Source organism: Chaetodon auriga, chromosome 12, assembly GCF_051107435.1.
Source record: "Chaetodon auriga isolate fChaAug3 chromosome 12, fChaAug3.hap1, whole genome shotgun sequence".
Lineage (NCBI taxonomy): Eukaryota > Metazoa > Chordata > Actinopteri > Chaetodontiformes > Chaetodontidae > Chaetodon > Chaetodon auriga.
The window spans coordinates 19,396,081-19,418,391 of record NC_135085.1 but is presented as its reverse complement, the minus strand read 5'-3'; the positions used below and the strand labels follow the sequence as shown (position 1 = coordinate 19,418,391).

The window sequence follows — 22,311 nt, the reverse complement described above, 5'->3', positions numbered from 1 at the left end:
TGTTCATAGCAAGGTCATTTTGATTAGAAACAAAACATTTTCAAAGATGCACAACATTAAAAGCAAATTCGTTGAAAAGTAATGGAGTGTCTCATGAACCCATGTCCTGGCGGTATTTTAGATCAAGTTGTCCCACTTTGTGCCTTTGTTCCCGTCATTGTTTCACTGCCTTCATAATTACAGGACAACATACAGGATATACTCAGCGTTTCTTTGCCTGTTATCTTTGTTTTCCCATCAGAACATACAATGTAAGTAATTTCATGGATGACCTGAAAGTGTTATATAAAACCGCTGGGGCTGAGGGAAAAGGCATCACCTTCATCTTTACGGATAATGAAATTAAAGATGAAGCCTTCCTTGAGTACCTCAACAATGTTCTTTCTTCTGGAGAGGTGAGGACTTCACTTCAAAAGTAAAATGTTTGATGCCTTTGAAGCCCCAATCCATGGTCAACCAAACCTGCATTTAGACAGTGTTGTTCAGAACTTTCTTATTTATTCCCGTTGTAACAATGTATATTACAGAAACAAAGAGGACAGACAAAATCTTAGATCTCAAAGGAAAGCTTTTACTGATCTGATCACTGTGAATTAATTGTGTGCAGGTCTCCAACCTTTTTGCCAAAGATGAGATGCAAGAGATCACCCAGAACTTGATCTCTGTGATGAAGAAGGAGTTTCCTCGTGTTCCACCAACTTTTGACAATCTTTATGACTACTTCATATCCCGGGCCAGAAAGAATCTGCATGTGGTTCTTTGCTTCTCACCAGTAGGTTAAAACTTTGTATATTTGTTAACCAAAAGTGATAACCCAATAGAACTCGGATACTTTGTTTCCTTAGTATTTTTCTGCATCTTTATGTATGTCTTTATGTGGTCACCTACTGTATTTTCTTTCTTCAATGGCCTGTATTTGTTCTCTTTCATGCATGCCAGTTTTAAACTGTTACAGTGTGTTCAGACCAAATGCGAAGCAGATTTTGCAGAATTATTTGTTCAGTTCAGCCTCTGAAGTCAGCACTCACTTGAGACACCTTTTTTTTCTGTTTCTCTTCAGTCCCTCTTTTCCCCTCTCTTCTCTGTATGCTCATGAGGTACAGTACATTTCCCCGCCAGTGAGTTATTTAGAGAGGTTAATTACAAACTCCCGACAGTGGAGGCTGGCACATCGCTGCTGCAGACAGGTTATAAAGTAAGAGTGAAGATGAGTCCACTTTTAATCCCAAAGGTTTAAAAATAGAGTCTGAGCTCTCCTACCGCAGGTAAACGCCTCCGGATCACAGCAGAATCCAGTCTGACTCCGAGCATTTATTCATCCAGAAGCTGCAGTTCTACCTACAGCATCCTCCTCCAAAGCTCCACAGTGCAGCATTTGTCTGTCTGTCTGTGTACCGCAGCTCTGTCCCTCCACTTCGCCCTGTCCTCCCCAAAGAACACTTGGCAAAGGCCCACAACATGCAAATTTTGCTCAGTTCAATATATTCAACTTGCACAAATACGGGAATTGCGCAAATTTTGCATATTTGTGTTATTTGCCTTATTCACATCACCTGTGCATTGAGTTTTGTATGTAATTGCGCTGCACAAAAAATTTGTTTTGCATTTGGTCTAAATACACTATTATATTGTTCATGTACCCCTGCATCAGTGAATATTCTCATTAGAATTACATTATATGTCTCCTTGACAGGTGGGGCAGAAGTTTCGTTCCAGATCTCTGAAATTTCCAGGGTTAATTTCTGGTTGCACAATGGACTGGTTCACACCTTGGCCCAACGAGGCTCTGGTGGCTGTGTCCAACTATTTCTTGTCAGAGTTTCCAGTGGTTTGCTCTGCTGATGTGAAGGCTTCTGTGGTGAGCACCATGGGTATATATCACGACCAAGTATCCACTATCTGTGAAAGCTACTTCGAAAGGTATAACAAAATGTCATCCGTGTTCACACTATTAAAGTTCTTTATATCCTGATATTCTCAAGTTGTTTGACCAGAAACATATTTTACATGAACTTTCAGGTTCCGTAGAAGGACTCATGTCACCCCTAAATCCTACCTCTCATTTATAAATGGCTACAAAACACTGTACACTGAAAAGTACAACTATATCAACACACTAGCAGAGCGCATGAATGTTGGTAAGGAAGTTCAGCAGCATGGCTTTGATGTGCTACAAAAGATATGTGTGGACAGCTTAGAAAAGGGAAAGGATTTTAAAAGGTGTTACTGATTTCCAGGGTTGGCCAAACTGAAGGAGGCTAGTAAGTCTGTTGCTCAACTATCCAAAGATCTTGAAGTCAAAGAAAAAGAGCTGGAAATCGCATCTCTCAAAGCTGAAAAGGTGAATAATACTGGTCCCAGTCCTCCCCAACTGTGCACAAGATGTATAGATGTATAGATGATGGATGGAGAGTCAGTGTAACTTTTCTCAAATCAGAATTTCAAAGTGACAAAAACAAGCATAAAGCTCAAGTATGGCGCATATTGGTCAGGAGGGGAAAAAAAACTTTGCAAGGTCATAAATTCAAGGTCAAATGCAGTTAAGGAAATATTTTTAGGTAGTATGAATATCAGGTTTTGTGAAAACTAACAAACTGAAAGGTCAACATCTTATGGACTTCAATGTGATTTATTACACAACCCTTATTCCATTCATATAGGTGGTGGCGGAGGTGACAGTCAGCGCTGAAGCTGCTAACATCGTAAAGAATGAGGTCCAGGTTGTGAAAGATAAAGCTGCGAAAATTGTGGAGGGAATTGAGACAGAGAAAGCTATTGCAGAGGAGAAGCTGGAGGCAGCCAGGCCAGCCTTAGAAGAGGCTGAAGCTGCACTAGATGTGAGCTTTGTGTGATTTGAACTCACTTGTATAGTTACGCCATGCTGTGTAAAGTGCATTACATGATATTCTTAAACATTTTACAGACTATCAAGCCTGCAGACATTGCCACTGTAAGAAAATTGGCCAAGCCTCCACATTTGATCATGAGGATTATGGACTGCTGTCTGCTTTTATTCCAAAAGAAGGTGGACCGTGTCACTATTGATCCAGAACGGCATTGTCTTAAGCCATCATGGGGAGAAGCACTGAAGGTAACTGAGATCATTTTTATTCAACTTCAGGTGTTGGAATCATGTTCAAAGTACTCACATATTTTGAGCACTTTGTGCATGCTCAGTAGTGTTAATCAATGTTGTGAAGTGACTCATGGCTCCCTTCTGTCAAATGTTCCCTGTCTACTCTTTAGCTTATTAGTGGTACGGGTTTTTTGACCTCCCTCCAGCAGTTCCCAAATGACAAAATTAATGAGGAAACAGTAGAACTGCTGCAGCCATACTTTGACATGGAGGATTACACAATGGCAAATGCCAAGAAAGTGTGTGGCAATGTAGCTGGTCTGCTCGCATGGACTCGGGCAATGGCCACATTCTATAGCATCAACAAAGAAGTGCTGCCGCTCAAGGTAAAGTTTGCCTTCATCATGGCAGCTAATCATATTTTGCAGCATGCATCTGGCATAGTTGACAGTTGTATTTCAATATTGGGTTCAAAATGTTGTATTTTAAGCCTATTTTAGGGTGTTCACATCCATTTCATTGCAGCTTTTAGCTCATAGCTATAGATTTCATCATAGGCATATAAATATTATGGTAGTGATAAAAATACCTCTTTGATCTTGATTGACTTTTTATACTGTCTACTGTGTTCCATGTAGTTTTGTGAACTTCAGTGTCATTTGTCTGTGTCTAGGCTAACCTGGCCATTCAGGAAAGACGGCTCAGTGTGGCTAATAATGAGCTAGAAAAGGCTGAGGCTCAACTGGCCAGCAAGCAAGCAGAGTATGACAAAGTCGAGGCCAAAGCTAATGCTGCTAAGAAAGAGAAACAGGTGCGGTGCAACATTCATAATGTCATTTACTTTAAGATGGAAATTGAAATTGGGGAACTTCAAATATCATATTTTTCAGGACTTGTTCAATGATGCTGAGATGTGTAAGAATAAAATGCAGGCTGCATCTGCACTTATTGATGGACTTAGTGGAGAGAAAGTTCGCTGGACACAGCAAAGCAAAGGATTCATATCACAGATCAACAGGTATGTTACAAAGAGAGCTGAATTTACCGTTGAAAAATAACATTTGCAAGGGACCAACAAAATTTAGGGGACATTTAGTATTGTTATAATTGGGACTAACTTTTTCAGGGGAGATTTGCAATTTATTGTTTTGGAAGTGTTGAAATGAGGTCATCTGCTTCTGTTCTTGGCAGACTTGTGGGTGACGTGCTCCAGCTGACTGGCTTCTTGTCTTACTGTGGGCCATTCAACCAGAGTTTCCGCGATATGTTGTTGAAGGACATCTGGGAGGCAGAGCTCAGGAGACGTAAAATCCCTTTTACAGAAAACCTCAACCTCATTTCTGCTTTGGTGGACCCTCCCACTGTAAGAGCAACAAACTCATTTTAATTGTACCTCACTATTAGCCACACAAAAATCCATTCATGTGATGAAACACATTCACACTCGTGTTTATGTTTAAGATAAGTGAGTGGAACCTTCAAGGACTCCCAGGAGATGACTTGTCCGTGCAAAATGGCATCATTGTCACAAAAGCAACAAGATATCCCCTCCTCATTGATCCCCAGACTCAGGGGAAGGCTTGGATTAAAGAAAAAGAAAAGACCAGCGGACTTCAAGTACTTAGTGAAATGCAATGGAGTTGTGCAATTTTCATTCCAATTCATTGTCTGGTATGGAATAATCTTCAATCCCTCTTTCAGGTGACATCGCTCAACCACAAGTTCTTTCGCTCTCATTTGGAAGACTGTCTGTCCTTGGGACGTCCACTGCTTATTGAAGATGTATGTGAGGAGCTGGACCCTGCCCTTGACAATGTTCTTGAGAAAAACGTCATTAAATCTGGGACCAGTTTCAAGGTAATCAGCTGTAATAGCCACTTCAAATCAACAATGCAACTGTAAAATATGTCCTTCTTGGATTTGTCTTTTGTAGGTTAAAGTGGGGGACAAAGAGGTAAATGTGATGGATGGCTTCCAGCTCTATATAACCACCAAACTGCCTAATCCAGCCTACACCCCAGAAGTCAGTGCCAAGACATCCATCATCGATTTCACTGTAAACATGAAGGGCTTGGAGAACCAGCTCCTCGGTCGTGTCATCCTTAAAGAGAAACATGTAAGTGTCTGTTTTTTTCCAGGCTGTACGAAACAAGTTTCCCTCACATGGATATTTTTTTAGCTGTAAATAATATAATACTAATTGGAGAAAACTGAGTGTTTTAGAGGCATCACAAGGCAGCCTCCAAACAAGCCTGTTGTGTTTTACCAGCTGAATCAATATTTTCTCTTATATCACCTTGTTATTACAGTATCGAGCATGCAATATTGATCTTGCCTTAGACTGCATTTGAATTTTACCTGCTATAATAAACTGTGAGAATTATTTCCATTATTTTAATAGGAACTTGAGGCAGAAAGATTGAGGCTAATTGGGGATGTTACTGCCAATAAGAGAAAGATGCAGGAGTTGGAAGACAACTTGCTGTACAAACTCAGCAGCACAAAAGGTACAACAGTAACTGAAATAGGTTAATGCCATGCCTTTAATGTATTTATATGTTTCTAAAAATCAAAATGTGTTTCTTTTTGTGTGATTAAAGGTTCCTTGGTGGATGATGACTCCATGATCGGCATTCTTAGTACAACTAAGCAAACTGCTGCTGAAGTTAGTGCAAAGCTTACTGTTGCCGCAGACGCAGAGTTGATGATCAATAAAGCTCAAGCAGAATATCGTCCGGTTGCCTCCCGAGGCAGCACCCTTTACTTCCTTATCACAGAGATGAGCATGGTCAATGTCATGTACCAGACCTCACTGGGTCAGTTCCTCAAAGTCTTTGACCAGTCACTGGCAAGGTATGGTTTCACCAATCAAATCAATCTTGCCGTTTGTTTTGAGGAATGAAGCATGACTGTAACAACTGTTGTACTATGGGCTTTATATTCCATACTGTGTTAGAAATTTAGTTAACCCAGCCATGGCTTAGTCTAACAACCAGCAACTTTGTGACATAGCAATCTTCAACTTTACTTTGTCATTTTATCATATCGAGACACCTTTTTGCATTCTCTCTCTGTCTCTGTTTACTCCTGTTTGCTTTTGCTTGCTTGCTTTTGCAGGTCTGAGAAGTCCTCTAAAACTCAGAAGCGAATTGCAAACATCATTGACTATTTGACTTATGAGGTGTTCAGATACACAGTGAGAGGCCTGTATGAAAACCACAAGTTCATCTTCACACTCTTGCTGGCCCTCAAGATTGATTTACAGAACAAGAAAATAGAGCATAACAAATTTCAGATTCTTATTAAAGGTAAGATCATCTTCACTGCTGTGAAGTTATAATGCACCGCTTTATGGTATCACATAAAATGATAACTTCTTTGAAAATACAAACAGGTGGTGCAGCTCTTGACCTGAAAACCTGCCCCTCAAAACCATTCAGTTGGATCCTGGATATGGTGTGGCTAAACCTGGTGGAACTCAGCAAATTGCGACAGTTCACTAACATCATAAAACAGGTGAGCTTAAGTTCCATAGATCATACATGTCCTTAATTGTTGCTATTGCCGCATTTTGAACATGTACAATGGAAACATAGAGTCTGCACACTAAGTAACCCCGCCAACTTATTATTAGTATACCACCATGTGGCGTGTTGGGTACAAGCCTTTCTTCAGACATGAGTGACAGGTCATGTGACTACAAAAGGTTGAACCAAAAGACAAACAAAATACATAAAATAGTAAAACTTGTAATTCCAATTAATAGATACAGTGAACCCTGTAAGTATAATATATACGCATAATATATGTTGAAGGTGGCTCAAAATGGGAAACTGTGGAAAGCATGGCTCAATTTCGATGCCCCAGAGGATGCTGTCATCCCGGATGGATACGACTCTCTCGATGTCTTCCATAAACTTTTGCTAATAAGGTTGGATCCCGCTGCCAGTCACGTTACAGTATATGTTGCTAGCAGTATGTTTTCAAATTCCCACTATGTTTATGAATACAATATTCTTACAAGCTAATTCTTTCACAGGTCTTGGTGCCCTGACCGTACCTTGTCTCAGGCCAGAAAGTATGTAGGAGAATCCATGGGCATGAGATTTGCTGAGCCGGTCATCTTGAACCTTCACAGCACATGGGAGGAGAGTGACCCTCGCACCCCTCTAATTTGCTTCCTTTCTATGGGCTCAGATCCCACCGACCAAATCGAAGCACTTGCAAAGAAACTTCAACTTGGTGAGCTTGACTGTCCTATTAAACCTTAAGCTTCTCATCTTAACCTTGAAGAATCGTACAGATGCCACATGTTATTGTTGTGTCATTGTTGTGTCTTGCAGAATGCAGAGTTATATCCATGGGACAAGGGCAAGAGGTGCATGCAAGGAAGCTTGTTCAGACATCAATGGCACAGGTGCGTATTCTAAGTTAATAAAAGTAGTTTAATGTTTGGATGAGTACTTTTTAAAGTGATGGCTGACCATGTCACCTGTATGTATAGGGAGGCTGGGTTCTTCTGCAAAATTGCCACCTAGGCCTGGAGTTTATGGATGATTTGCTAGAAATGATCTCAACTGCAGACACCATGCATGATACTTTCAGGGTGTGGATCACCACAGAACCACACAATCAATTCTCCATCACACTACTACAGGTGACTATGAATTTCGTTATGAATTTAGGGCATCATGTATTACAATCTTTATTTCCTGACTGAACCTCTACAAATACTGTGGTGAACTTATTGTTTATACAGACCATGTACAAGATGAGAGCAATTGTTTGTCACCTCTTTATCTGCAGTCGTCTATCAAGTTTACCAATGATCCACCCCAGGGAGTGCGTGCTGGCTTGAAACGAACATTTGCAGGAATTTCACAGAACCAGTTGGACGTCAGCAACTTGACCGTGTGGAAGCCCATGCTGTACAGTGTGGCCTTTCTCCACACTGCTGTGCAGGTACTGTCCAATCCAAAGTCATTGAAATCCGCCCAAGAGCCTGTTGTGATTGAGTCATCAGTGTTTTTAAAAGTAAAGTATGCTCGATTGTTCACAGCGGTAAATCACTAATTGCATTTTTGTAAAGTATTAATTGGTGTTCATTGACTTGATTTTATATCTAATCATGTGTTTTATTGCTTCCTTTTTTAGGAACGACGTAAATTTGGACCATTGGGTTGGAATATACCGTATGAGTTCAACTCTGCTGATTTCACTGCAAGTGTTGAATTTGTTGAGAAACACTTGGATGATTGCGGCCCCAGGAAGGTGATGATTCAGCAACAGTGGTATAACTTTAAAGATTTCCTAGTCCTCTTCTCTCACTTATCATTTTGCTTTTTATCCCACAGGATGTGTCATGGGTAACTGTGCGATACATGCTAGCTGAGGTGCAATACGGAGGAAGGGTGACAGACGACTATGACAAACGCCTACTTAAGTGTTTTGCTCGAGTAATAATCCCATTTTTGTGATCATTCATACGCTACATCTCCTCAGCAACTTTATTTTGTTTGTTAGAATACAGGAGAATTTGTGTTGTTCATGGCAGGTGTGGTTCAGTAAGAAGATGTTTGAACCGACATTTTGCTTCTACACGAATTACAAAATTCCCGTGTGCAAGACAGTAGAGGAGTACATGCAAAGCATACAGAGCTTGCCAACTGTGGATTCACCCCAAGTGTTGGGGCTTCATCCTAATGCTGATATCACGTAAGGAAACATCGTCCCAAAACTGTGAATGATACTGTCCTTGTAATGTGTGAGATTATTGCTGTCAGAGCATTCATGCTTTGATTCAATATTGACCAGATATCAGACCAACACATCTGCTGAAGTGTTGGAAACAATCACAAATATCCAGCCCAAGGAAAGTGGAGGGGGGTCAGGAGTTACTCGTGAGTCCATTGTTTACAACATGGCAGAGGATATGTTGGAGAAACTGCCGCCTGGTTATGTGCCACATGAGGTCAGTTTGTTTGATCATTGGACTCTTAGTTGCCAATTCTTGCATCAGCTAAAATCTAAACTCTGCAATGTTAACGGGTTAAGGTCAAAGCCAGGCTGTCGAAGATGGGAGCTCTGAACCCAATGAACATCTTCCTACGTCAGGAGGTGGATCGAATGCAAAGGATCATCAGTGTGGTGCGCACCAGTCTGACTGACCTGAAGCTGGCCATTGATGGCACTATCATAATGAGTGAGGTCAGATTACTGATTCATTCTCCAAAACACCAGCGCTTTACTCTTTGTTTCTTAAAATACTATCTTCAGTAAATGTTTGTGGCTTAATTCCAACATTTTTTTTCCAACTGAATATATACTGAAATGTTTAATTTTGAATTTTAAGTTGAAAAATCTTTTTATTCCTGAAAGTAAAATGATTAAACTATGTAGCGCTCATCTGTAGTGCTCATTTGTACATTCTTGACTCCTAGAACCTACGTGATGCCCTGGACAATATTTTTGATGCCCGTGTGCCAAACCTGTGGAGGAAAATCTCCTGGGAGTCATCCACACTGGGCTTTTGGTTCACAGAGCTTCTTGAGAGAAACAAACAGTTCCACAGTTGGGTGTTTGAAGGAAGACCCAAAACCTTTTGGATGACAGGCTTCTTCAACCCACAGGGTGAGTAAGAGATTTTGTAGAGTAAGGCATTATTAAAACTTAAAATCCCGATTGATTTAGACATGTTGAGTTTGTCGTGGTGAAATATGTTACATTGAAGACCACCAGTCACCATCAGTTTGATATCAGATTTATGCTGGTAGCATCTCTCCTGGGGAATGCTTGCAGGGTTCCTAACAGCTATGAGACAAGAAGTAACAAGGGCAAACAAGGGCTGGGCTCTGGACACAGTCACCCTGCACAACAAAGTGCTGAAGCAGGCAAAGGAGGAGATCACAGCCTCGCCTGCAGTGAGTCAAAATAACATGGAAATACTATCAATACGCGAACTAATAATAACAATACATTCAGCTTACACTCACATTCATGATACACTTGGTCTGACATTTCACTATGTACAACAGTGTTGTCTTCTCATTTTCAAGTGAACAATTGAAGGTTAGTCTGTCACTGGCTGCCATTCCTACACAGGAGGGAGTTTACGTTTATGGTCTGTACCTGGATGGCGCCGGCTGGGACAGGAAAAACACCCATCTCATCGAATCCTCACCCAAAGTGCTCTTTATACCCTTGCCTGTCATCCACATGTTTGCCGTCAACTCTGCTGGCCCCGTGGATCCAAAGCTTTATGTCTGCCCCATCTACAAGAAACCAAGGCGCACAGACCTAAATTACATCACAGCGGTGGTGTTGCCTACCATCCAGTCACCAGACCACTGGATCTTGCGTGGGGTTGCCCTGCTCTGCGACGTCAAATAAAAAATAGCTGCATGTCCTTACTAATGTGTAATATTGCTTTTAATGTCAAATGCCTGATCACTATCACACAGCTGAAATGCTTTAAGCAGAAATGTCTGAATACTCTTGTTAAATGTTGTTATTCTGTCTTGAGTTGTTTTCCATCTAACATTAAAGGACATCCTCCCATGTAAATCCCATCCAGAGGATTTCCAAGCACTTATGTTAAGTGCCCGGAATGCAATTTAGATTATATGTAATAGTTAATAAACACTATACCGTTACTTCAAAAGTCTATATCTTCATAGTTTACATTTCCTCACCAATGTGAATCAGAAATGGTTGTCATAAAGTACATTATAGAAACCTAATGTGTAAAGTCTCAAAGAATGACAATCAAAGCTACCAACAAGAATCAAGAGGGGAACTGGCAGAGGGATTCATGCTCACACTCTCTACAGAGGAGCTTCTACATTTATGTGGGGAGGGACCCAGGACCGCTGCACAAGTTAAGATACACAATAATCAGATAAACTATCCATACATCACCCCACAGCAACCAATTAATCTCCTATGTTCTGTATTCACAGGACCTGATGCAGCTGGACAGCTTCAAACAGTATGATCAGATCGCATGTACTGAGGACAGAGCTGTGAATTTGGTCAACAACATGTCTCTGTTGCTATCCAGTCCTGTCAGTCACACCGGATTTAATGTAAGAGAGAAATCTTCTGGTTGTTCTTCATGCTTTTTGAGAAATGAATTAGATGTTGATGCTGATGCTTAAATTTTGTATACAGGAGGAGAGTAGATATAAAGCCTCAAGGCCCAACACCTTACAAGATAAGGACATCCAGCAGACCACTCGGACCCACACTCAAATGCAGGTAACTCTTCTAAGACGATTACTAGTGAATAGTTACCTTTGAGCTGTACTCCACCAAATTACAGTAATTACATCACAGAACAAATCAGACTTTCATTAGTCACTCCCTGTAAAATTGTGCTTCTGACCAATGGAAGAACATGAAAGTGCAAATTTTTGAAACAAAAATTTAAGCCTTAATATAGTTTCAACAAGTGAGTTAAATTAAGTTGTAAACCCCTTTTTAAAGAAAACTCAAACTAGAGAGCAATCCACTAGCCAATTTTATTTTCTAGAGCAGTAATTTCTTGGAAGTTAAACGAGGATAAATCTGAAGTACTACTCTTTGGCCCTAAAATGAAAAGAGATATGTGGTTTAATCATCTGCAATGCAAGGGAGCGAGTGCTGTGTGAGTGACATGTCCTTTTTCTCAAAGTGAATGCTGGTTTGAAGACGTGTAACTGGCGCCAGCCATCAAATCCCCCCCACCCTCTGAGTGATCCCCAATTATGTCAAGAGGGGAAAATGGTGTCCCTTTGAAAAGTGTTCTTAATCAAACCCAATTAATTCCGCTCCTTTCCCTTATTATTTCCATCATGGACCACGTCCCGCTAGTCAGCCTGTTAACTAGAGCCTGGGCCTCACTGAGGGTCACGCATGGCCAAGCAAAATAACATAATAATGTGTGTAATTAATTACTAGTTCTGAGTGCGTCTAGCAAATTCTGGGTGTTGCTGCATTAAGTATTTTTGACATAGGTGTGGTGAATGGGGCTTATCACTAAATACAGGACAGTCTAACCCTTTTCATTTACATCCTTTCCACTGATTTATTATGCTGAACTGCTGAGGCATGTAAATGGTGTGAATCTTTAGCAATTGCTCTCCCTGTAAAACTAAAGGGTAGGGGTAATAGCAGGGTAGTTGAAGAAAAAACATTACTAGGTGTGATATTTCCTATTATGAGTAGTTATTTTCATAGTGCAGAGGTGCTAAGAACCCTGCGTAGTATTTGTTAAACCATAATACACATCGTTTTTGTTATGTTCCTAAGAGTCAACCAAACCAGGAGTCTTCTGCTCTTTTCTCCAATATTTGAGACTCAAAGACTAGTAATCTTATTGATGAGTCTTAAAGAATTTTTATGTATAGGTAGGGAGTAAATTTCCCTATCCACTGGCTAATCACATCCTTAAAGGTTTGAGCAGTAGCAGTCCATTAAACATGATTAAAGCTGAGGCAGTTTTTTTTTTAAATCCTATTTTAAATGTATCTCAACTCATTATCAGTCTATTGCTGATGCAATGCAGCCCAGCAGAAAGTGATGCTTTACAGGGTCTTCATCCGAGACCTTGTAAAGCAGTACCTCATTTAAGACTTTGTGACAGTATGTGCATTAGAACAGTACTATTTTCCCCACAGTTTCTCTCCCTGATGCACTGTTATCAATTCACATATAATAAATGTAACCCCCACACAAAGAGAGAGTTTTTCATTTTCACCTCTTCTCATTAGAGAATCATTGCACAGCATTGTGCTGTGCATTTTGTAATCAGCTTGGAACACCGTTCATAAAGCTGCTCTTTCAATGTTTAACAGTTTCCAACCCCAACCTCCAAATCTATTGTACTGTAGATAGAAGCTGTGAAGCACTTGACAGACGCATCTGATTTATGTCAGCATAAAATAGTTCACTGTGTCACAAAAGATGGTGGGCATTGAGTTTAGGTTGTCTGCCTACTAATACATTGTTAAAAAGTACTCAGATGCAAAATAGACTTCTGTACAAACCTCCATCCAAAAATAAATTGGAGCAGCTAAGTCACACAGGCTACTGGAGGGCAATTAGAGCTTGAGCCCTTGTGGCCTCTACAGCCTAGCAGGCGGGGCCGCCTGACACCCCTGGTTGGGTCTGATGGAGTGGAGCTTCATCTGCCTAACGGCCTGGCAAAGGTCCACAGGCCTGGAAGAACACAACAGGCCTCCATCAGGCCAGCTCGTCTGTCACAGCTTACATGGCCTATTGTACACCAGCGCTCATTAACGGCACTAAGTCATGTTGGTAGCTCACTAATGCATGTGTAGAGAGAAAAACAAGATCCACAATCAGAGTGCTTCTACAGTGCTGCTACTGTAACTTTATTCTGTGTTTTGCACATGGAAAATCAAAGTCACATTCTAAAAACTCGACAGGACTAGAAATTAATGTATCCTCACACATTTATAAATGTGTCTTCTAGCAATAAGACATGTTCTTTTTTATTTCTTTGGCTTTTTAGTCCACTGTTGTTATCAGAGCTTGTAACAAAATAAACAACAAAACCTTTAAAACTGACAGTATGGATGCTGCCATTACTAAAGGCCATGATATACAGATAATGTTTTGAAGTGATCTAAATGATAACTCCACCTTACACTTCATTATGGTGTCCACAGAGGCCTTCCACTGCCACATAAGTTTCCTCAAAGCACTGCCTCAGTACTCTGTCATCTTTAGGCAGATATTTATAACATATTGATAACATTATTTTTGAAAAATAGTGAAATCATAGGTAAAATATTTTGTTCCTGTTCCCTTGATTCCAATAAATTAAATGTTTTTTCCTTTCAAGATCTAGAAAGACAGTTTACTTTGCTAGCCCAGCACACACACCAAATACACACTGTATAAAACACACAAACAATGTCACCATGACCTTATGTCTCTTACAAACGTCAGTGCAACGTCATTTCCTTCTAGTTGTGGCTCCACAGCCACATCAACCTGTGCTACATCCAAGAGGTAAGAGAGGCTGCCAGCATCCATTAACTTTCTCACTCTAAATCTACCTGACTTAAGTGAATATTTTGTCAACAATGGAATGAGGTGCATCCTTTAACAATAAGGATGAAAATTAAGATGCAGAATAAAAAAACAGCAACATTGGAATGTTGTGCCAGAACTATAAATTAGAAATAATATAAATGGTTAAGTTTAAGGGGAGCGAGAAGTTAATCAGGTCTTGAAAAAGGTTTTTCTGTGGCATCTGAGGGCATTCTGTCTATGGCTGAGAATCCGGGGTTAATCGCTTTAAAAGCAGTAATTAGGTGTTAAGAGGTATGCTTGTCTGTTTAAATTAGCCTCTGAGCCAGATTACGCTCTGTGACTTCCGATAACATCCCCCATCATGACTCAGTGCTCTCCAAAAGGCCAGCTGAATGTTTTAAATAAAAACACACATATCGCCTTTAAACCTAATCAAGCTTGAATCTAAGTGTGAGAAGTTTTAAAATACTCATTTGTAGCCACTTTTAAAGCAACTGCAAATACACTAGAAAATGCTGGTTGGCATTTATCAGAAAAAATCATAGGTATACAATAGAAAGAGACAATCCAAACGAACAGATGTACAAGGAGAAAAACTCTTTGAACAAATCAAATTTATGCTAAAACTGTCTAGTTCTGAGGATCTAGATACCAGCAAATGCCCTCAAAGCACAACACAGTGTTCATTAATCGTCATGAAGATATTTTCACTTAAAGGGAACAGGAGAATCTTACACATAGGTACATGTGGACAGAGTTAGGGTCAGTATTACTTTTTTCTTTTTTTTAAATGAAAATATTGTATTTCCACAAAAACAGACAGCCCTTAATTAAGACAGCGAACTTGTACAAATTGTTGAAATTTCTCATCAAGTAGGAAGTTCAAATACAAAAAACTTGCTGCTACTGACCACATGGCTCTACTTAGCTTTGCATATACTACTGCAGTTTGTCAGTACTGTCAGAAATACACAAAATTATTTGTGAAACATTCATGTTGAAGATTTTCTATTCCCAAATCCTTTGAGCTAAACCAAAGTAAATGACCCCCCAGATATGTGAGGCTAAAAATGGTTAGTTGAAAATCAATTACATTTTTAAAATGAATTTTTTAAAAAATCACAAGAAGTTCATTGTCAGAGTTGCTTATGACTCCTTTGGTGTCATGTACCTTCTCCAATGGTACATGAAACAGACAGTGGAAAAGCAGTTTGTAAACATTCACGGGAGCAGTTCAGAAATCTGTCCACAGTGCCTCATCAGATCACATGTGCTGCCAGGTTTTATCCATTGACTGAATGTGCTCTTTGGCCTTCATCCTGAGTGCTGCAATGCTGGAACTCCTGTCGTCCTCCATTGGGTATTTATCGTTGAAGCTTGGTGGGCACTGGTAGGGAGGAGGGCCCATCGGCTGCATGCCTTGTACCATGCCAGGTGGAGTGTTGAGGAAGCTGTGGCTTGGATAGGTAGGCTGCAGGCCCTGCGGTGAACCCATGAACCCTGGTATGGTATGCATGGGCGTGGCACTGGAGATGGGCGAGGTCAGCCAGGGATCAAGGGGCATTGGGTTGGCCACTGGCCCCACGCTAGGAGTCATTGGGGGACGATTGAAGGATAGCATGGGAGAATCATGGAGCTTCATCGTGCTAGTGTCCATCTTTTCTTGACGTCTCCACTTGGCTCTCCTGTTCTGGAACCACACCTGAACAATGAGATATGAAGATGAGATGGCACAGCAAGGCACTGACAGACAATAGCACTGATCATACCAGTGGGTGGTGCAGAAGTCGGAAACTTTTAAATTTATTTTGTTGTTTTCATTAAAATAAAATTTCAGCCTTAATACATTGCTGAAATAAAAAGACATTTGTAGGTTGGAACAGTGATTTTATGAGAGCTGTTCTCGGTTAAAGTTTAATTGTTTTTGCTGGTGGGTACAAAGGGAATGAGAACATTTGATGATGAAAAGATGAATTAGTTGTGCATCTTTAAGTGAAAATTGTTCAGCATTTCACACTGAATGAGGCCATTGGCAAAAGTTGAACATGATTACTCATAAATTGAAGCTGCAGTTCTCTGTTCAGTACAGCACAGGCTGTGTTACCAATGTTACACCATAAGGATATCACATAGTCCTTACCTGAACGCGAACCTCAGGCAAGTTAACCTTCATTGCCAACTCCTCACGGCTGTAGACATCTGGGTAGTGAGACTTCTCAAAGGCTCGCTCTAGCTCATGAAGCTGATAGGTAGTGAAGGTGGTCCGGTTTCTTCTGTGTTTCTTTTTTGAGTGCTCTTCCTCTTTCATGGTCTCTGGAGAGCCCTCAGCAACATCCAGTTCCTTGTGTAGGTTGCTCATTTCTTCATCACACTTGTCACCTGAGGAAAGAGATTCTAAAATGAAGGACAGGATACATAATAAGATATGTAAGGTGGAAGAAAACACCTATCAGAATGAATATAACAGCCAACTGGTGTGCAACTGGAATCAAGGCAGTAAGCAGTCTTTAAATTTTGGCAGCACGACCATCTTGACAAATCTTATTTAGCTGAGTAAAGGCTAGGGCATAAGGACAGAGGAAGGTGGAGCTAAAAGAGCAATTGAGGATCTTGGAGAGGTTGGATCACATTTAAAACTGCAAAAGCAAACCACAGTTTTGTGCATTATCCCACCTACAGCTTCAAAATCAAGAGTATGAACATGACATATCAGTGAATCTTTTTCATGTCAAAGGTTTAAGATAGTAGGTACAGCATGTCTCAGAGCAGCGATTCACAAAGTACCTTCTGTTAGGTTGGGGTTAGTGTTAGTCACGCATGCATGACTTTTCAAAAGTCACTCCCCACATTACTTCCCACTCTGTCACCCTGATTCCACCAGTAATTTTGTTGCCAGTGTTATCAATATCAGACTACCTAAAATTGTTGCATTAGCAGGGTTCATTTTCAAAAATTGGGTCTCTTATTTATTTCACTCTGGAGCCGGTCACAACATTTTTCTTCTCTCTCTACTTGTAATACTTGTAATAAAACTTTCCTTACTACCTTATTATTTATTTCTTTAATATCCAAAAAAAACAAATCATAATATTTGACCTAATAAGTATTTGTTGTTTTTTGTCTAGTTTTAAGACAAAAGGATGTTATTGGAGTAAAATATTTACTCAAGTGATTGATTGAACATTTGATCAAAAAGTGAAATCTTAACTTTTCTCCTCATGATAAAACAGCTTAATGACTGCTGCCTTTCACAAAGTTGAGGGCTTTTAAACCCCAGGGGTTTGGCAAGTCCAGATGACATCACGTCTTTCACTGAATTCTTCCCTTGCAGTAATCCCATAGTAACAGATGCTACCATTTAAACCTGTGAGTCCCCACCTCCTGTAATAACAAGGGACTTTAGTTGGCCTCTGCTCAAAACGAGTTAACAGTCATAGTCCAGATTAAATGGATGTACAGTAGAGCAAGTGAGCCATGTGTATGATGCACCAAAGCTTGTTAATCATACTAAATCGTTTAAGGCAATATGGTCGAGAGATCATTGGTTTACTGATGTAATGATGCCAAGCAGGAAAAGCTTTGTGTTCAAGGTAGATTATGAAATTAAAGCATGGTTGATTTGAAGCAGACATGAAAGGTTCTGACCAGTATTTTATTTTTGCTGAAGGAGGGAACAGTTTGACCACATCTGCAGTGTTGTGTATGAACATGCAAAAAGAAACGGTGAACTGAATGTATTTGTTTGCAACTAGCAAACGTGAGCATGAGCCTCCCGTGAAGAGTTAGCAACACTCACACACTCTGTTTTATGGCACCCAGCATGGCTAATACAACTAGCAATTTAGACTCAGCTATGAAGATTTGAAGAAATTTTAAGAACAAATCAGTACAGATTCCAGAGCAAAAAAATTTGCAGCCCAAGTCTGAATGTCTTTGGAAATATCTGTGAGTGTATGATAATAACAAGAAATCATTAACAAAGGGTAAGACCATGAGCCAACAGCTGCGATATTTAAACTCGGCATTTTGTAAAGGAACGGTTACCTTCATTTCCCAGCAACAAGTGGACAGGCTTGTACTGCACTACAATATAGGAGATCTGCAGCCTTTGCAGCATTTGCACATTAAAAACAAGAAATTAATGTGAACTAGTTCATTTTTGGGACAGTGAAATTAATTCAAAATGGTGAACTACCAATGTGAACTAGTGTGAACTTGCACAACACTGTCAGCACCATCCCATCAAAACTGTGTTATCATTGATCATAATATGGTGAACTCTAGATTAAACATGAACCTCTTGATATCTTTTTGTCACAAGCAAAGCTTAATGATTGATCAGAATCCACTCCTTTTGGCGTAGGAGTCACTCTGACTTAAGCATACAATTATACCTGTACAAGTTACTGGCATAAAGCACCCTCATAGAGGTGTGTAGTCTGCCATATCAGTCATGTCGTGTAGTGATAGGTGAAGTGGTAAAAAATCTGCTTAATATCTAAACTGAAGTCCAAATGTAGCAGATCTTTAAAAAGAAATCCCTCACGGCTCATATAAATGTCTTGCAAAATCTTGAAACAATTAAACGGTGGCAGTAAGTTTTTAATACAGGCTCTGTCGTAGTTCACTTGCTGGCTTTTGTCTTTTATGGCTACTCTGCTGTACTGTTTACATAATTTGGTGCTGCTATGCCATTCATATATTCAGTTATTAAGCGTAAACAGTCGTTGAATGCATTAGCAGGCCACATTAAGGTGCAGCCACTGAGAGACAGCATGAGTTGCAGTTGTTTATGGATATGCAGATGTCCAAAATTTTGTTTTTAGCTTTTTACAACATCGGGTAACTAGTCATTTTGCTAATTTTTCGAATACCAAAATAGCTTCCTCATAACTAACTAATAACATATTATATAACTAATAACAGTATTGGATTAGTTAACTGAAGTATACAGCAGGTGGGTAGGTTCCTAACATTTCATGTCATGTCTGTTACAGGATTTAACAGGATTTTTAGCATACAAGTAGTTGTTAACGTGAACGAAAACTGAACTTTTTATCGAGCTGCATTCTTTATTAAGTTCACCTGATTTGTAGTACATAGTAATGGCTGGCAACAGGCTAATTTTACTACCTTCTTAACCTCCTATTTCCAACGCCAGACCCATCACTGAGTCCATACTTACAAAGCCCTGCTGTGTGGACAAGCAATGTTATTTCACCAAACCACTGTTCTGAGTTTTCTCAACATCAAACACGCCAAGCTGAATGGATCTTTGTCACAATAGGCATAGTGAGAAGAGCACAGATTTACAGTAAATAATTACATTAATATGGCTCTCCTCCATTTAGATGTGCCATTAAGCCTACATGCACAATACCAGGGCCCTGGCACTGAAACACCTAAATGGAATGTAACCGTTATTCACTGTAAGACAAAGACATAAAGGGCTGTTTCAGGGATTTTTGTGTAAACTGATGTACAAGAAATGTAATATATTTTATACACAGTAAAGGTGCAGCCCTAATAAAAAAATGTTTTAATTATTTTACTTAGTTTGGCCAAAGCTAATATTATGGACGATTTGCTGTCGGTTATTATTCCATCTTTCTTTGGTTGGCCTTTTTTTCTCTCTGTTGTTGTTCTACAAATGTGAGATTTCAGCTGCATTAAATAGCATTTCTGAGAAATGACAGGGATGAGTTCTGTGTTTAGATGGAAGCACACAATATAAATGCACTTAAATGTAGTACTGTACTCCTCAACATGAGAGGGGTTGCTAAAAGTTGACGTTGAACTTGTTTATGGAAAGGCATTGGTCCAGTGCACTGGGGAAAACTGTGTGGGTGTATTGCGTTTTAAACCGGACATACAAGACTGACAGACTAAGTACAGCTCTAATTCCACTTGTTGTACAGTTAAAGACAAAATCCCCTGAACTCATTATCATCCTAAAGACATGTATCTGAGGTTTTGTGACTGACAATCATGTCTTTTCTTGAAAGACTCACCATGGTAGGAAGATTGTTGCGAGCTGTCACCCAGGTCTGGAAGGTGCCCATAGGGGTCCGAGGGGACCTGCTTCTCAGGGTGCTGTGGGTGTTCTACGTTTGTTTTTTGGCTGTCATCATCTACGGAATGGAGTAAAGGGTCCTGGTCTTTAGTGAATCCCAGTATGACATCAATACTATGGACCCTGCCTCCGCCGCTTGACCCAGCACCTTTTGCCATGTCATAGTTATCCAGGCAACTATCGTCCACTATTCCCAGAGTATCCATTGACAAATGCATCCGAGCCTTTGGAGACACTTTATCTCTTGTTTGCAAAATGAAGGAAAATGCTACCCAGGCAGATAAGGCAGATGTTGTGTTGTTCTGCTTCACATGCAATGGCTTGAGATGCGTGAGGGCCGTATCCTTCAAGGACTGCTTCAGTGAGGCTGAATGTATTGTTTACACAAAAGTAGAGCAAACTCACATCATTGTCTGCAAAGGAATGAGAGTGAAGAAATAAAGACATAACAAATACAGTAAGCAGTGCTCTTACATTTAATAAGTAATTTAATGGCTTTGCAAATGTTCTTTATAGAATGTTTTTAGAAGCAAGAGTTGTAGTGGAAATTAGACATTTAAATTTGATATCCATTAGAAAGCAGCTTCCCTTGTTTTGATTATTAAGATAAGTTACTTTTAATTGTAAGTGTGAAAATCTTCCTTTTTTTAAACCACCAAAGGTAAAAGAAGAACCTTCACTTCAAGTTATGTGGTGATTTCCATTCCGATGGATAATAATGAATAAAAAGCTGTGTGTTGTTGAATACACACATGCCATTTTTCTGCAGAAAAACCCAGATAAAGAGTAAAAATAAAGGTATGAAGAATTCAGAAGTATATCAGTGAAGAATCTTTGCTCATTTTGGATCAGCAAATATGTTTATACTGTTAAAAGTGTTTTACTCTTAATTTTAAACCTTTACCATTTAAACCAAACCATTTTACATAGGCATGCTATTTTATTTGGTTTAAAATCTGCAAACGTCTAAACTTCTTGAGAGGCACCAAAGCGCAAACTGCTCTTGGACAATAATTTTATCTCTTACTTGAATACAAAAGAGCATTATTGAAATCCATATCATACATAAGTAAATGCCATAGTTGACTGAATGCACAGTAAGGAACTACATAAAGTAATCTTACCTTCCTTCAGGTTCCTACCACAGGCTATGCTAAGCACATGTTGTCTCTGTAGTCCATAAGTAGGCGAATGACACTAACAATATCTACTGTAGGCACTTGTTACTCCCAGTTAAGTCCTTGAAATCCCCTGCACACAAGTGAGCAAAGGAGCTGTCGGAGTCCTGTGCAACAAGCACATGTAATGTCTTTCTCTCCTGACAAAACTCTCCTTAACCACACAAGACACCAAAGCTTGTGGGGGAATGGTAGTAAAACCAAAGGGTTTAGGAGGTTTATTAATTGGAATGCTTCCCCTTTAAGAATGACTGACAGTTGTTTTCTGGTCAAGTAATTGCTCCAAATGTGTCCTGCATTCAGACCACAGAGGGAGGCCATTGCTAATGAAGCCTCGACAAAACTTTCTTTCAAAAAATCTATTGTCTGAAAGATAATGGCTCGTACCGAGAGTTTTCACTAATCCCTTCATTATAGACAATGTAAGGGAGAAAAGACACAGAGATGGGCTTTTAACTTGAATGGCTGCACACTGTAAAGACTTGCATTCACAAAACAATCATTTGAGTAGGCACTTAAATCTTAATGCACAGCATTGCTTTTGGAAGAGCTGGTATTAATGATGAATTAATTGATAATAACAACAAGAGTGAATCACTTGTAAAAAAGCAAATTGTACTACATTACATTCTTTTGTGGATGGAAAAAAGCAATGTTGTAATAGTTTCCAACCCTATTATTACCCATTTTTAAGACATTTTGTCTAATTATATTAGACTGTACTAGAAATAGTGCACAAGTAGTTACACTTAATAATAATAATAATAATAATAATAATAATAATAATACAATGTCTTATGCTACATTTTTCATATTTATGCCAGAATGACCAAGAAGCCAATAAAGCAAAAGTAAAGTACATGTCCAGGGAAGCAGAGGGACTGTCCTCTATTTAACCTAATTAATTCAAACATGAGCAGTTTTTGGACAAGACTCAACCCAAT

The 22,311-nt window shown here is 39.6% G+C and overlaps 2 protein-coding genes across 3 annotated transcripts in view; one reads left to right on the top strand and one right to left on the bottom strand.

Annotated features, from left to right (window-relative positions):
- LOC143329171 (dynein axonemal heavy chain 8-like) overlaps positions 1 to 10,465 on the top strand; it is a 29,605-nt gene extending 19,140 nt beyond the window's left edge. Inside the window, exons 62-92 of the mRNA XM_076744950.1 lie at positions 242 to 395; positions 608 to 772; positions 1,694 to 1,920; positions 2,020 to 2,138; positions 2,238 to 2,341; positions 2,661 to 2,837; positions 2,924 to 3,091; positions 3,247 to 3,462; positions 3,750 to 3,887; positions 3,967 to 4,094; positions 4,268 to 4,439; positions 4,538 to 4,693; positions 4,778 to 4,933; positions 5,010 to 5,192; positions 5,478 to 5,583; positions 5,677 to 5,929; positions 6,194 to 6,384; positions 6,471 to 6,592; positions 6,892 to 7,007; positions 7,116 to 7,318; positions 7,420 to 7,493; positions 7,581 to 7,733; positions 7,883 to 8,038; positions 8,231 to 8,347; positions 8,431 to 8,532; positions 8,631 to 8,791; positions 8,891 to 9,047; positions 9,131 to 9,283; positions 9,517 to 9,706; positions 9,875 to 9,996; positions 10,178 to 10,465. Coding sequence (XP_076601065.1) covers positions 242 to 395; positions 608 to 772; positions 1,694 to 1,920; positions 2,020 to 2,138; positions 2,238 to 2,341; positions 2,661 to 2,837; positions 2,924 to 3,091; positions 3,247 to 3,462; positions 3,750 to 3,887; positions 3,967 to 4,094; positions 4,268 to 4,439; positions 4,538 to 4,693; positions 4,778 to 4,933; positions 5,010 to 5,192; positions 5,478 to 5,583; positions 5,677 to 5,929; positions 6,194 to 6,384; positions 6,471 to 6,592; positions 6,892 to 7,007; positions 7,116 to 7,318; positions 7,420 to 7,493; positions 7,581 to 7,733; positions 7,883 to 8,038; positions 8,231 to 8,347; positions 8,431 to 8,532; positions 8,631 to 8,791; positions 8,891 to 9,047; positions 9,131 to 9,283; positions 9,517 to 9,706; positions 9,875 to 9,996; positions 10,178 to 10,465 — 4,927 coding nt within the window. The remainder of the gene's footprint in view (positions 1 to 241; positions 396 to 607; positions 773 to 1,693; positions 1,921 to 2,019; positions 2,139 to 2,237; positions 2,342 to 2,660; positions 2,838 to 2,923; positions 3,092 to 3,246; positions 3,463 to 3,749; positions 3,888 to 3,966; positions 4,095 to 4,267; positions 4,440 to 4,537; positions 4,694 to 4,777; positions 4,934 to 5,009; positions 5,193 to 5,477; positions 5,584 to 5,676; positions 5,930 to 6,193; positions 6,385 to 6,470; positions 6,593 to 6,891; positions 7,008 to 7,115; positions 7,319 to 7,419; positions 7,494 to 7,580; positions 7,734 to 7,882; positions 8,039 to 8,230; positions 8,348 to 8,430; positions 8,533 to 8,630; positions 8,792 to 8,890; positions 9,048 to 9,130; positions 9,284 to 9,516; positions 9,707 to 9,874; positions 9,997 to 10,177) is intronic.
- A 2,964-nt stretch (positions 10,466 to 13,429) lies between these two features.
- LOC143329386 (retinal homeobox protein Rx2-like) lies at positions 13,430 to 21,531 on the bottom strand. Of its 2 annotated transcripts, none has more exons than XM_076745241.1 (4): positions 21,314 to 21,531; positions 20,128 to 20,602; positions 16,257 to 16,510; positions 13,430 to 15,818 (listed from the first exon to the last, which is right to left on the bottom strand). In XM_076745241.1, the coding sequence occupies exons 2-4, from the start codon at positions 20,405 to 20,407 to the stop codon at positions 15,381 to 15,383; spliced, it is 972 nt and encodes a 323-aa protein (XP_076601356.1). In that variant the 5' UTR covers positions 20,408 to 20,602; positions 21,314 to 21,531; the 3' UTR covers positions 13,430 to 15,380. The 2 variants fall into 2 exon arrangements, with proteins under 2 accessions (XP_076601356.1, XP_076601357.1); XM_076745242.1 differs by having other exon boundaries at positions 16,257 to 16,495.
- Positions 21,532 to 22,311: the final 780 nt, after the last annotated feature.